At 39.4% G+C, this 14,400-nt stretch overlaps 1 protein-coding gene across 1 annotated transcript in view; it reads right to left on the reverse strand.

Moving 5' to 3' along the window:
* Window positions 1–14,400, reverse strand: part of WDR12 (WD repeat domain 12) — a 36,717-nt gene that overhangs the window by 10,379 nt on the left and 11,938 nt on the right. The window contains exons 4-8 of the mRNA XM_038001731.2: window positions 12,878–12,984; window positions 9,842–9,957; window positions 8,631–8,785; window positions 7,151–7,196; window positions 5,212–5,297 (exon numbers count right to left, since the gene is read on the reverse strand). Of these exons, the coding sequence (XP_037857659.1) occupies window positions 5,212–5,297; window positions 7,151–7,196; window positions 8,631–8,785; window positions 9,842–9,957; window positions 12,878–12,984 (510 nt within the window). The remainder of the gene's footprint in view (window positions 1–5,211; window positions 5,298–7,150; window positions 7,197–8,630; window positions 8,786–9,841; window positions 9,958–12,877; window positions 12,985–14,400) is intronic.

The following is a 14,400-nucleotide window of genomic DNA, read 5'->3' on the forward strand; positions in this document are numbered from 1 at the left end:
TCTCTGCAGTACAAAAATAGGTGACAGCCAAATTGGCTGTTGGGCTGTAATTTGCCAACTCCTAGGCCAAATGATCCCTTAGGTCTCTCTTCCAGCTTTAAAATTTTCCTAAAAGAAGTAAAGGAACCTGATAGAGGAGTGAGAAACAGAACAATCTCTGATGTGATCTAAAACAAAATGAAAAGGTGACACAGAGGTAATCAGAAGGCTCTAGAATAGAAAATGACATGGTAAAAACAATAGGCAAGCTGATCATATGAATAAGCTATACCATTCCTAGGCATTTACCCAAGAGAAATGAAAACAGGTTCACACAAAAACCTTAATACAAATGTTGATAGTTTTACTTATAACTGCCAAACTGGAAACAATCAAATATCCTTCAGTTGGTGAATGATTAAACCAACTGTGGCATATCCATACAACAGAATACTACTCAGCATTGATACCCCCGATAACCTCAAAAAATGCTTTATGCTAAGTGCAAAGGGCCCGATACAAAAGACTACATACACTAAACTGTGTGATTGCACTTATGTGACATTCTGGAAAAATTATAGGGACAGAGAACAGAGCAGTGGTTTTAAGAGGATAGAGGCGGGAGGAGAGTTGACAAGAAGGGGCAATATGAGTTTTCAGGGATGATGGACTCTTCTTTTTTTTTTTTTTTTTTGAGACGGAGTCTCGCTCTGTCACCCAGGCTGGAGTGCAGTGGCGCGATCTCCGCTCACTGCAAGCTCCGCCTCCCGGGTTTACGCCATTCTCCTGACTCAGCCTCCTGAGTAGCTGGGACTACAGGCGCCCATCACGTCGACCGGCTAGTTTTTTTGTACTTTTTAGTAGAGACAGGGTTTCACCGTGTTAGCTAGGATGGTCTCGATCTCCTGACCTTGTGATCAGCCCGTCTCAGCCTCCCAAGTGCTGGGATTACAGGCATGAGCCACCGCGCCCAGCCGACAGACTATTCTATATCTTGGTTGTGTAGCAGTTACATGATTCTATATATTCATCAAAACTAAAGAGTTATACACCAAAAAGTGAATTTTCCTCTAATAAAACTTTTCTTTAAAAGTAGAAAAGTCAAGGTTGGCATTGTCACTACAAACTAAGTGGAATAGTATTACTGGAGGGAAAAAAGCAATTTTGAGAATTATGGAGGGAAAAACTTCATTGTATGTTAATATATGAAGCAAACGACAGGTGAATGAACTGGCAGCATTATTCACATTAACACATTTCAGGCAGTAGAAAGAAATGCAAAGAGAAGATACCTATTTTTGATATGTCTTATCTCTTTTTTCTATTATTTTGCTAAAATCCAAATTTTTCTTTAGTTTTTGTGAGACAAGGTCTCACTCTGTCACCCAAACTGGAGTGCAGTGGTATTCATAGCTCACAGCAGCCTTGACTTCCTGGGCTCAAGTGATCCTCCCACTTCAATCTCTCAAGTAGCTGGGAATATAGATGCACACCACCATGCCTGGCTAATTTTTAAGTTTTTAGAGATGGGGTCTTGCTATGTTGCCCAGGCTGGTCTTGAACTCAAGTGATCCTCCAGTGTTGGCTTCAAAGTACAGGTGTAAGCTACCATCTTGGGCCCCAAATTTTTCTATTATTTCTAACACAGCAACATTTTCATTGTAATTGGCACTTCAAGGGTTTCTGGCATGACTTAAATTAATGATTTATGAATGTATACATTTAAACCCTATAAAAAGCTAAATGATTTCTCAGGAAAAGCCAGGGAAAGGGGGAAAAAAGCTAAATGAGAAACTCAATATACTATTATTTCTCTCAAATAAAATGAACCATGGGAACAAGCTTACAAAAGTATGCACCTAGAAATCAATGGGATCAGCAAAGCAGAATGGGAGAAAAATACTTAAATACATATATTTAGCAAAAAACTTGCATCCAGAGTACATAAAGAACTCTTACAAATCAATAAGAAAAAAAAAAAAATCAATAAGTAAAAGACAGCCAACACTCTTTTAAAAAATGGGCTATGACGTGGGAGGACTGCTTGGGCCCAGTAGTTTAAGACAGTTTGGGCAACAAAGCAAGACACCATCTCTATAAAAAAATGAATAATAACTTAAAAATTAGCTAAAAATATGAACATTTCATAATTAAGTATCAAAGATCCAGGGCTTAATAAAAGTTAATAATGACTTTAATAACTGACCATATCAAGTGCTGGTAAAGATGTGGAGTAACAGCTAGGCATGGTGGCTCGTGCCCGTAACCCCAGCAATTTCAAACCGACATGGGAGGACTGCTTGAGGCCAGGATTTCAAGACCAGCCTGAGCAATATAGCAAGACCCCATATCTTTAAAAAAAAAAAAAAATTAGCCAGGGCATGGTGGCATGCGCCTGCAGTTCCAGCTACTCGAGAGGCTGAGGTGTGAGGATTATGTGAGCCCTGGAGGTTGAGGCTACAGTGAGCCATGATTATGCCACGGCACCACTCCTCTCAAAAGGGGGAAAAAAAAGGTCCATCAAAAGAATAATAAATAGCTGGGTGTGTTGGCTCAAGTCTGTTATCCCAGCACTTTAGGAAGCTTTGGGAGGCTGAGGCAAGCAGATCACTTGAGCCCAGGAGTTCGAGACCAACCTGGGCAACATGACAAAACCCAGTATCTACAAAAAAAAAAAAAAAGAAAAAAAAAAAAAAGAAAAATTAGCTGGGCATGGTGGCATGCGCCTATAGTCCTAGCTACTCAGGAGGCTGGGGTGGGAGGATCACCTCAGTCTGGGGAGGCTGAGGCTGCAGTGAGCCATGATCAGGCCACTGTACTCCAGCCTGGGTGACAGAGTGAGACCTTATCTCAATAATGGATAAACTGTGGCATATTGATGCTGCAATGGAATGCTAGGTATTAATGAAAAGATCTATCTTACAGATATCATATGAAATTTTAAATATAGGTAAAACTAATCTCAGATGGCGTAAGTCAAAAGTGATTAATTTTAGTGAGGTGCTGGCTGAGAGGCAGGCTAGAGGGAGACATCTAGGGTATTGGTAAATCTCTATTTTTATTTGGGTAGTAATTACTTGAGTATATATATTTATAAAAATTCATTGAGCAACATTTAGGCTGCATGCCAAACTTTAAAAAGAGAAAAAAATGGCAGAGGATGGTGGCTCAAGCCTATAATCTCAGAACTTTGGGAGGTGGAGGTGGATCACCTGAGACCAGGAGTTTGAGGTTATAGTGAGCTATGATTGTGCCACCGCACTCCAGCCTGGGCAACTGAGCAAGACTGTCTCTTAAAAAGAAAGAAAGAAAGAAAGAAAGAAAGAGCTACCTTTTCAGTAAAAAAATTTTTATAACTCAGGAAATCTTTTCCTACTCAGATATGTTCTTTAAAAGTTTGATCAGGGATATATATGAATATAAACTAACACTGGCATAATATCCAATTGGTAAGGCATTTCTAGCTTTACATTTTATTTTATTTTCTGAGACAAGGTCTCGCTCTGTTGCTCAGGCTGGAATCCAATGGCACAATCTTGGCTCACTGCAACCTCTGCCTCCCAGGCTGGGTGTAGCTGGGACCACAGGTGCAAGCAACCACATACAGCTAACTTAAAAAAATTTTTTTTTGTAGATACAGGGTATCACCATGTTGCCCAGGCTGGTCTTAAAAGTCCTGAGCTCAAGCAATCTGCCCACCTTGACCTCCCAAAGTGCTGGGATTATAGCGTGAGCTACCATACTCGGCCTCCATTTCTAGCTTTAATTTAGCCTATCAGAGTAAAGAAGCTGAGTAAGTGCCAGATCTTTCCTCTTGCAATTCATCAGTCTGTGTTTAAATGTATTAAGAAATTATAAATCATTACTTTCAGCTGGAACCAGTAAGCGCTACTTTTTTTTTTTTTTTTTTTTTTTTGAGACACAGTCTCGCTCTGTCGCCCAGGCTGGAGTGCAGTAGCACAATCTTGGCTCACTGCAACCTCTGCCTCCCGGGTTCAGGCAATTCTCCTACCTCAGCCTCCTAAGTAGCTGGGACTACAGGCACCCACCACCACGCCCGGCTTATTTTTGTATTTGTAGTAGAGATGGGGTTTCACCATATTGGCCAGGCTAGTCTCGAACTCCTGACCTTGTGATCCGCCTGCCTCGGCCTCCCACAGTGCTGGGATTAGAGGCGTGAGCCACCGCACCCGGCCAAGCGCTACTATTACATTCTATTTGATGAATAATTTATGATCCCACTTTATCCTTCATTTTCAACAATTTTTACAAGGTATTTTATTGGTGACTATAAGAATTAATGTGCAAATGTGTGCTCTATTTACTGCACATTCATTATAGCTATTAGAAAATGAATGAAAAATGTTTTTCTAAACCTGACTCAGTATCACCCTTCACAAAAAGTATATAAATATAGGTCGGGTCATATTATAACAAATATCTTCGTAACAGGATAAATAGTAAACTGCATGAAAAGCCAAACTCACGGAAGCACAGAGTAGAACAGTGGTTGCCAAGAGCTGGAGTGTGAGGAAATGGGGAAATGTTGGTCCAAGGGCAAAAACTTTCGATTATAAGATGAACAAGTTCTCGGGATCTAATGTACAGCATGGGTGGTGATGGATGTGTTAATTAATTTGATTGTGGTAATCATTACACAATGTTTATGTATATCTAATCATGTAGTACACCTTGAATATATTCAATCTTTATCAATTAAGTATTTTTAAAAGTAAGAAAAAATCTGGAAAAACTTTCTGAGTTTGACCTAATGGAATCTAATAGCTAAATGACAGAAGCAAATCCCAAATTAAACCCTTGGTTTCTAGCGATTTAGAAGATATAACTAGCATCACTTATAAAAACTACATACTCAATGCATGAAACAGATAATATTATCCAACAGTCAGGTAATTAGATGCTTCACTTTAGTGTAAGCTTTAATAATTAAAAGGTTCAGAATGCGGCATGAGATCAAACATAATAACTAACTCATCAACCTAGCAACCATAAGCCTGGCTCAATGCCACTACATTCAAAGATACAAATAAATGTAGCAACAATACTTTGCTTATAATAAAAATTTACAAGTCTACTGAAAAAAAGGATAATCATGGTTAAAGAAGCAAGGTAAGACAGAAGGAAACATAAACATGAAAGACTATACTAAATTACCATATATTTGTCAACACAGGCCTAAGGCAAGTACAGTCAGTTCTCACAAATACTGACCCTTGTTAGTCCCAACTGTTCTGTTTTCTGTTTCTTTCTTGGTCGATTTGTGGACTCCTCCATTTCATCTTCTTCATCTGTAGGGACTGTGTCACAGAGAATTAGATTTGACATTTGAAAAACAGTATTAATCGTGAAATATCTGAAAGAATTCTTTACATTTCCAAATACAGTTTTTCCATGTTATCACAACTAGTTAAGGAATGATTATTCCTCATCATTTTGGTTAATAGAAAGTTATATATAAAATACTACCTAGATTAATAATCTTTAAAAATAAAAAAATAAAAAATAAACTACATTAGAAAACTAACATCTAAGTAGTTTAAAATCTTGCTATCTTTAAGGTCATCATTATAAATATTTATCATTTTATCATAGCTATGAAAAATTGCTGTTAGTTGTAGGAGAGTTATGAACACATTACATTTACATTACGAAGGAGGGAAGGATAAACACATGAGAAATGCACATACATTTCGGCCATGTTTATTCTCTTAATTTCATTTTTCTACCAAAAGTGTTTGTTTTTTTTGAGTTTTTAAAATCTTTGCTATACATCACATGGTTAGGCAGCAAACCCAGATTGAAAACTACACAAAATATGCAACATTAAATATGTAATGTATGTTACATTACAATAACATACATATTGTTACATTAAATATGTAACATAAAATATGTAAAACATTAAAATGTTTTGTGGCTTTTATGAATATTAATATTTCTCTAAATAGATTATAAACCCCTTAAAGTTAATAGCTAATCATACACAATCTCATTTACTCAGCCCTATCAAAAAATAAAAAATTCTACTAAAGAATTTTCTAAATTAAACCACTTTTTGCCACCAAATTATTTGCTTTCACCATTTTTGTAAAATCTACTAAAATGGATTATATATTTCCCACCATCTTACACATAATTATTCAAAACTGGTTAAGCGTGTCTTGATCCCCCTCAAGTCTTTATGAAATGCATTTGAGGTATTATACTGTGTAACACAGCAATTACCTAAATAGTAACAGACGTATTCTGATCTGTTTACCCATGCAATAAATAGTTCTAGCTACTAGGTCTTAAAATGTAAGTATCTATAGGTGTGTGTTTTTTTCCTCTTTTCTTCTCATCAGTGTCTTCTTACAATGAAAGCATCTTCCTCTAAGAGTCCTTCCTCCTCCTCCCTCAATTTGTTCCTTTTAATCTATGTTTTCAGAGTAAAAATAGTAATATTGGAAAAACTGCATTTAAAAATTTTTTTAGGTAAACCAGCTTACCTAAGAAATTAACAGTAAAATGTCTCAAAAATCATTCTTAAATGACTTAAGTCAAAATGACTTGGAAAGTATTTTTATTCACTTCCAAGTTTCCTGAATAAGAGAACTTTGAGAATCAAGGTATTGATGTCCTATTGCACCAAACATGTTTTTGATACTTGCAATTCAGTGACACTATCCAGTAAGGGGTTGGTGGGGTAGGAAAAAATAATCTCAAAATGCAAAGAAATATATGAACTTGTTGACATACTGGTCTATTTTTATGGCAAAATATGGGTTAAAAAGTCCCCTTTCGCTAAACTGATTTTTTTTTTGAGACAGGTTCTCACTCCATCACTCTGGCTGAAGTGCAGTGGCATGATATTATAGCTCGCTGAAACCTCAAACTCCTAGGCTCAAACAATCCCCTTACCTCAGCCTCCCAAGGAGATGGGACTACAGGTGCATACCACCACACATGGCTAATTTTAATTTTCCACTTTTAGTAGAGACGGGGTCTCACTACGTGGTCTAGGCTGCTCTTGAACTTGTCGCCTCAGGTGATCCTTCTACCTTGGCTTCCCAAAGTGCTGAGATAATAGGCGTGAGCCACCACATGGCCTCTGAACTTAAATTTTTGAAACAACATTAATAAGTCAAGGTAAAATAAATATTTGATTTACCTGTAGACCAGATCTTTAGCATTCTATCCCAGGAGCCACTGCAAAACTAAACAGATGTATATGAAGGGAAAAGACATATGTAATATGATTCATATTATTTGCCTATACCAGTAGGTCTCTTCCTCATTCAGGACCTTTTCAAAGAACTTGTGTTCCAGAGAGTTGAAATTAGTCTTTTCCAAGGGCAAATAGGACAGGACATAAAATCTGGGAAATCTTGAAGGCCAGGCTTATTGCCATGTCTTTTGAAGAAAGCCAATCTGAAGTGAGAGAGAATAAAGTCAACTCGAGGGACAAGAGAGCGAGAGGGTGTGCGGACCACATTCAAGCCTCTATTCCACTGGTTCCTGAGGCGCAAATGCACCATTACCCTTCTTGTTATGTGGTTGTTCAATCTTTCCTGGGATCTCACAGTCCATTTACTTTTAAGGTTAAATAAGTTCAAGCTGAGTTTCTATCTCTCCTTAACCAAAAAGAAGGGGTACAGTTAATTCACTAAAGTTTGGACTAAACAACATATAAACCTTTTTGGTTCAATATGAAAAATCATAAATCTTCACCTTTGAATACAAGCATCCTGTTATCCTAACTGTCAAAGAAACACTCTTAAGTCCAGAAAACTTCAATGTGGCTTAGGAAACTTTCAAATTGTAAGTGGATTTATAACTCTTCATATTAATAAATCAATATGGTATTGCCCTCAGTTTTGTTACCTTTTAACTAACTTTTACCATTTTATCATGATAAAGAGTAGATTGGTACTATAGTAAAACTCTATTAGCACTAACTTTAGTGTATGCTAACGCTCAGAAGATCAATGAGGCATTTTCAGTTGATGGCAGCACTTAAGAGTAGCTGATATAGACTGGAAAAATGTCAATTACTATGAGGTAAGAAAGTTATATAAATGAATGGCTTGTTTACTTCATTTCTTTTTTCTTTATTTTTTTTTTTTGAGACTGAGTTTCATTCTTGTTGCCCAGGATGGAGTGCAATGGCGCAATCTCGGCTCACTGCAACCTCCGCCTCCCGGGTTCAAGTGATTTTCCTACCTCAGCCTCCCGAGTAGCTGGGATTACAGGCATGTGCCACCATGCCCGGCTTATTTTTTTTTTTTTTTTAGTAGAGACAGGGTTTCTCCATGTGGGTCAGGCTGGTCTCGAACCATCCTGACCTCAGGTGATCTGTCCACCTCAGCCTCCCAAAGTGCTGGGATTACAGGCGTGAGCCACCACGCCTGGCCCATACCTCATTTCTCAAAATTTCTGAAGTTTATATAAGGTTCTAAACCAGGGATATTCAAACTGAGCAAGTGACTATCTCCTACTGTATGAGTATTTACTCTTGCTTTGAAATCCTATCTTTTGTCACCGATTGTTAGGAAACTAGGCCAACACAATGAATATATGTAGAAAAAAATGTTTAGGAACAAGCTCCAATACTAATTTAACACAGTACTAATTACATTCCAGCTACTTACTTTAGTTCCTGAGCCATCAACAGCTATAGAATCTACACTTCCAGCATGACCTCTACAGCAGTGTAGGGCTTTCACTTTGTTTCTCTCTACATTCCACTCCCATAAGAGAATAGTCTGATCCATAGAGGCACTCAATAATAAGCAGGACAAACTATCTGAAGAAAGGAGAATACAAGAATAAGAAACAAATCAGTACACCATTTAGAATACATCATGTTCTGAAACCGAAGAACTAAATTTTTTTGTTGTTATTGAAAAAGATGTTAAAAAGATAACTCATATGGCCAGGTTTTAAAAGGTTGATGTGGTATAAAGCAAAGATTCTTTAAAAATAGAAGATGATGGCTGGGTGCAGTGGCTCACGCCTCTAATTACTGGCACTTTGGGAGGCCAAGACAGGTGGATCACTTGAGGTCAGGGGTTTGAGATCAGCCTGGCCAACATGGCAAAACCCTGTCTCTAGTAAAAATACAAAAATTAGCTGGGTGTGGGGACAGGCGCCTGTAATCCCAGTCACTCAGGAGGCTGAGGCAGGAGAACTGCTTGAACTGGAAGGTGGAAGTTGCAGTGAGTTGAGACTGAGCCACTGCACTCTAGTCTGGGCGAGAGAGTGAGACTGCCTCAAAAAACAAACAGGCCAGGCACGGTGGCTCAAGTCTGTAATCCCAGCACTTTGGGAAGCCGAGGCGGGTGGATCACGAGGTCAGGAGTTTGAGACCAGCCTGGCCAATATGGTGAAACCCCATCTCTACTAAAAATACAAAAATTAGCCGGACGTGGTGGTAGGTGCCTGTAGTCCCAGCTACTTGGGAGGCTGAGGCAGGAGAATCGCTTGAACCTGGGAGGCGGAAGTTACAGTGAGCCGAGATCATGCCACTGCATGCTAGCCTGGGTGACAGAGCGAGACTCCATCTCAAAACAAACAAATGAACAAACAAACAAACAAAAAAGAAGAAAATAGATGAATGTAATACACTCAATATTAACTTGAAAATGTATATTATCTGATGCAATTTTAATATTCACTTCTAACAATTTATGAATTTTTATATAATCTTTTTCTTCTTGAACACTATATTTTTTGAAAGACCTCATAATAACTGAGGTATGAGATGCTTCCTACCCACTCCCCATTCTTCCCCAGCACCAAAAATGGCTTATTTCCAAATCCCTATCTAGGATTCCTCAAAGTGTAAGGAAAATGTCCTAACCTTTTTTCACCCAGGCCACATCTTTTACAACATCTGTATGTCCCACAATTGTCATTATTGATTTTCCTTCCAAGGACCAGATCCGAGAAGTCTTATCATAAGAACCAGTTAAGATCCTATGAGGAGAAAAAAAATCTTATTAAACAGAAAAAGCAGTTTTTTCAAACCCTGAAAATGAATTTTGTTTCTGTGGCAATGACAAAGTAACTTTGAGGAATATACTTTTAAACTCTTCTGTGATATGAAGATTGAGATTTCAAAACACACTAGATCAGATCACTTGATGTTTCTCAACCTCCTAAAAACAATACCTGGCATGACTGGGCGCGGTGGCTCACTCCTGTAATCCCAGCACTTTGGGAGGCCAAAGCAGGTGGATCACAAGGTCAGGAGATCGAGACCATCCTGGCTAACATGGTGAAACCCTGTCTCTACTAAAAATACAAAAAATTAGCTGGGCGTGGTAGCAGGTGCCTGTAGTCCCAGCTACTTGGGAGGCTGAGGCAGGAGAATGGCATGAACCTGGGAGGTGGAGCTTGTAGTGAGCCGAGACCGCGCCACTGCACTCCAGCCTGGGCAACAGAGCGAGACTCCGTCTCAAAATAAATAAATAAATAAAAAGAATAATAATACCTGGCAAATCCTAGATTTCCTTTGTTTTTTTTTTTTTTTTTGAAATGGAATCTAGCTCTGTCACCCAGGCTGGAATGCAGTGGCACAATTTTGGCTCACTGCCACCTCTGCCTCCCAGGTTCAAGAGATTCTACTGCCTCAGCCTCCTGAATAGCTGGGATTACAGGCACCCGCCACCACGCCCAGCTAATTTTTTTTGTATTTATAGCAGAGACAGGGTTTCACTGTGTTGGCCAGGCTGGTCTCGAACTCCTGACTTTGTGATCCACCCACCTCGGCCTCCGAAAGTGCTAGGATTACAAGCGTGAACCACTGCGCCTGGCTGATTTCTTTTTTATATTGTTGTAAATAATACAACTCACAAAAGCTACGCAAATTACTTGTAGGCCCTAACACAGGTTAAGCATCCCTAATCTGAAAATAAGTCCAAAATTCTCCAAAATCCAAAACTTTTTGAGCACCAACATGACACCACAAGTAGAAAATTTCACACCTGACTTCATAATGACAGGCTGTAGTCAAAACACAATCAAAATTTTGATTCAGGCACAAAATTATTAAAAATATTGTATAAAATTGGCCGGGCGTGGTGGCTCACGCCTGTAATCCCAGTACTTTAGGAGGCTGAGGCGGATGATTCACGAGGTCAGGAGATCGAGACCATCTTGGCTAACATGGTGAAACCCCGTCTCTACTAAATATACAAAAACAAAATTAGCCAGGCATGGTGGCGGGTGCCTAGAGTCCCAGCTACTTGGGAGGCTGAGGCGGGAGAATGGCCTGAACCTGGAAGGCAGAGCTTGCAGTGATCTGAGATTGCGCCACTGCACTCCAGCCTGGACGACAGAGCGAGACTCCGTTTCAAAAAAAAATACATATATATGTTATATATTATATATACATAATATAAAATTACTTTCGGGCTAGGTGTATAAGCTATACATGAAACAAATGAATTTCATGTTTAGACTTGGATCACGTCCCTAAGATATTTCACTATGTATATGTTAACATTACAAACCCTGCCACCCCCCCAAAAAAAAATCCTAAATCCAAAACACTTCTGGTACCAAACATTTCCAGATAAGGAATACCCAACCTGTAGTGCTCTTTTTTTTTTTTTTGAGACAGAGTCTTGCTCTGTTACCCAGGCTGCAGGGCAGTGGCGTGATCTCAGGTCACCACAACCTCTGCCTCCTGGGTTCAAGTGATTCTCCTGCCTTAGCCTCCCGAATAACTGGGACTCCGGGCATGGACCACCATACCCGGCTAATTTTTTATATTTTTAGTAGAGACAGGTTTCAATATGTTGGCCAGGCTGGTCTCAAACTTCCGATCTCAAGTGGTCCACCTGCCTTAGGCTCCCAAAGTGCTGTGATTACAGGCGTGAGCCACGCGCCTAGCTGTCAACCTGAAGTCCTTTGTACTCAACCAGTGAAAACCATTTAAACTAAAACTAGTAGAAACAAAACTTTATGTAATAACTCCAGGGAGATGTTCTTTGAAAGAAGTAAGCTCCTACTATAATCTACTCTTGAGGTGTTTTCCTAAACGCAAGGCCAGTGAGGATTTGCCCTGAGATATCTGTACTTTCTTTCATGAGTACAGTCTGCTCTTTCTAGTCCTAAAAGAGCATGCTATGCATCTTTATGGTATTAAAGGTTACTTTTTTCCTCTATGAAACAAACTATATCCTTGGTCTTAAAAGCAACATAATCGAACCAAATAAATTAAATGTTCTAAGATACATGACTTATTCAGAAGACAACATAGATGGGTATAGAGAAATCCCATCTATTCAGGAGGCTGAGGCAGTAGGACTGCTTGAGCCCAGGAGTTTGAGACCAGCCTGGGCAACAGAAGGAGACCCCGTTTAAAAAAAAAAAAAAAAAGGACAACAGTAATTGTTACTATTACATCTTGCACAGAACAGAAAAGAGTATCCATTAATAAATACCTGTTTCTTCTTCATTTTTTTTTCTTTTTTTTTTTTTTGAGACGGAGTCTCATTCTGTCACCCAGGCTGGAGTGCAGTGGGGCCATCTCGACTCACTGCAAGTTCCACTTTCCAGGTTCATGCCATTCTCCTGCCTCAGCCTCCCGAGTAGCTGGGACTATAGGCACTTGCCACCATGCCCGGCTAATTTTTTGTATTTTTTTAGTAGAGACAGGGTTTCGCCTCCCAAAGTGTTGGGATTACAGGTGAGAGCCACTGCACCCGACCACCTGTTTCTTCTTGAAGACACTGAGTGCAAAGATCTTTCTGTTTGGTGTGGCCACTGATACAGAGATCACAAAATTAATTTACAAATAACAGTAAATCACAGAAAAATATTTATATATGGATTTTAAAAGACTGAAGGAGGTAAATGAAAAAAGAGAAGAGCATTAATCTGGCAATACCATTCCTCTGCCCCTTTAATTGAACTGATCCAGTCATCATGGAACATGCATTGCTCTGGCTGGGGTGCAGTATACTTTTCCACGTATTCTATTTCCACAACTTCTTCCTAGTCACAAGAGAAACCAGCAACAAGTCAGATGGTACAGTTTTAAAATACATTATGAAGATAAAGAACCCCAGTTTAATATATCTCCTTCATATCTTTCATATTAGTCCCCTTCATAACTCAGCAAATTTGGAGCCATTCAAAAAGTCAAGAACTTTATTTGACCTAACAGTAAGCTAAGAGTGATTATTAGGAAATAATAGCTTGGCATGGTGGCTCACACCTGTAGTCCTACCTATTAACATTAGGAAATCTGGGGCAGGAGGACTGCTTGAGCCTAGGAGTTCAAGTCCAGCCTGGGCAACAAAGCAAGACCTGTCTCCTAACAAAAAGTGTAAAAGGAAGAAATATTAATGGTCTTGTAAAACTTATGCTGAAAATAGGGGGGAAAGGAATATAAGAAAGCCTTAGGCCAGGTACAGTGGCTCACACCTGTAATCTCAGCACTTTGGGAGGCTGAGGCGGGCGGATCACCTGAGGTCAGGAGTTCAAGATGTGCCTGGCCAACATGGTGAAACTCCGTCTCTACTGAAAATACAAAAATTAGCCAGGCGTGGTGTTGGATGCCTGTAATTCCGCTGCTTGGGAGGCTGAGGTGCAAGAATCACTTGCACCCAGGACGCAGAGGTTTCAGTGAGCCACGACTGTGCCACTGCACTCCAGCCTGGGCAACAGATAGAGACTCTGTCTCAGAAAAAAAAAAAGAAGATATAAGAAAACATTAAAATTAAGAATAAAAGCATATTGTTTAATGGGTACAGGTCTTCTGTTCAGGATAAGGAAACAATTCTGGAAAATGGTGATGGTTGCACAATATTGTAAATGTACTTAATGCCACTGAATTGTATACTTGAGAATGGTTAAAATTCTAAATTTTATGTTATGTATATTTAACCACAATTTTTAAAAATCACAAAACAATAACAACTATAAGTTATATTTTTAATCATAAAAGCAATATAAGGAAACTTTGAAAATAAGAGGAAGGGAAAAATAATAACTTAATCCACAGTTTTTATATGTGCCCAATTATTTTGTGCACCAGTATTTGTACACACATATTTGCTATTCCCTTTCTTGCCAGTTCTTCCACATATATGAAGAATGTGTTCATTTATTTCTTTTTTTTTTTTTTTTTTGAGACGGAGTCTTGCTCTGCCGCCCAGGCTGGAGTGCAGTGGCCAGATCTCGGCTCACTGCAAGCCCCGCCTCCCGGGTTCACGCCATTCTCCTGCCTCAGCCTCCCGTATAGCTGGGACTACAGGCGCCCGCCACCTCGCCCGGCTAGTTTTTTGTATTTTTTAGTAGAGACGGGGTTTCACCGTGTCAGCCAGGATGGTCTCGATCTCCTGACCTCGTGATCCGCCCGTCTCGGCCTCCCAAAGTGCTGGGATTACAGGCTTGAGCCACCGCGCC

This window comes from Chlorocebus sabaeus, chromosome 10, assembly GCF_047675955.1.
Source record: "Chlorocebus sabaeus isolate Y175 chromosome 10, mChlSab1.0.hap1, whole genome shotgun sequence".
Taxonomy (NCBI): Eukaryota; Metazoa; Chordata; class Mammalia; order Primates; family Cercopithecidae; genus Chlorocebus; species Chlorocebus sabaeus.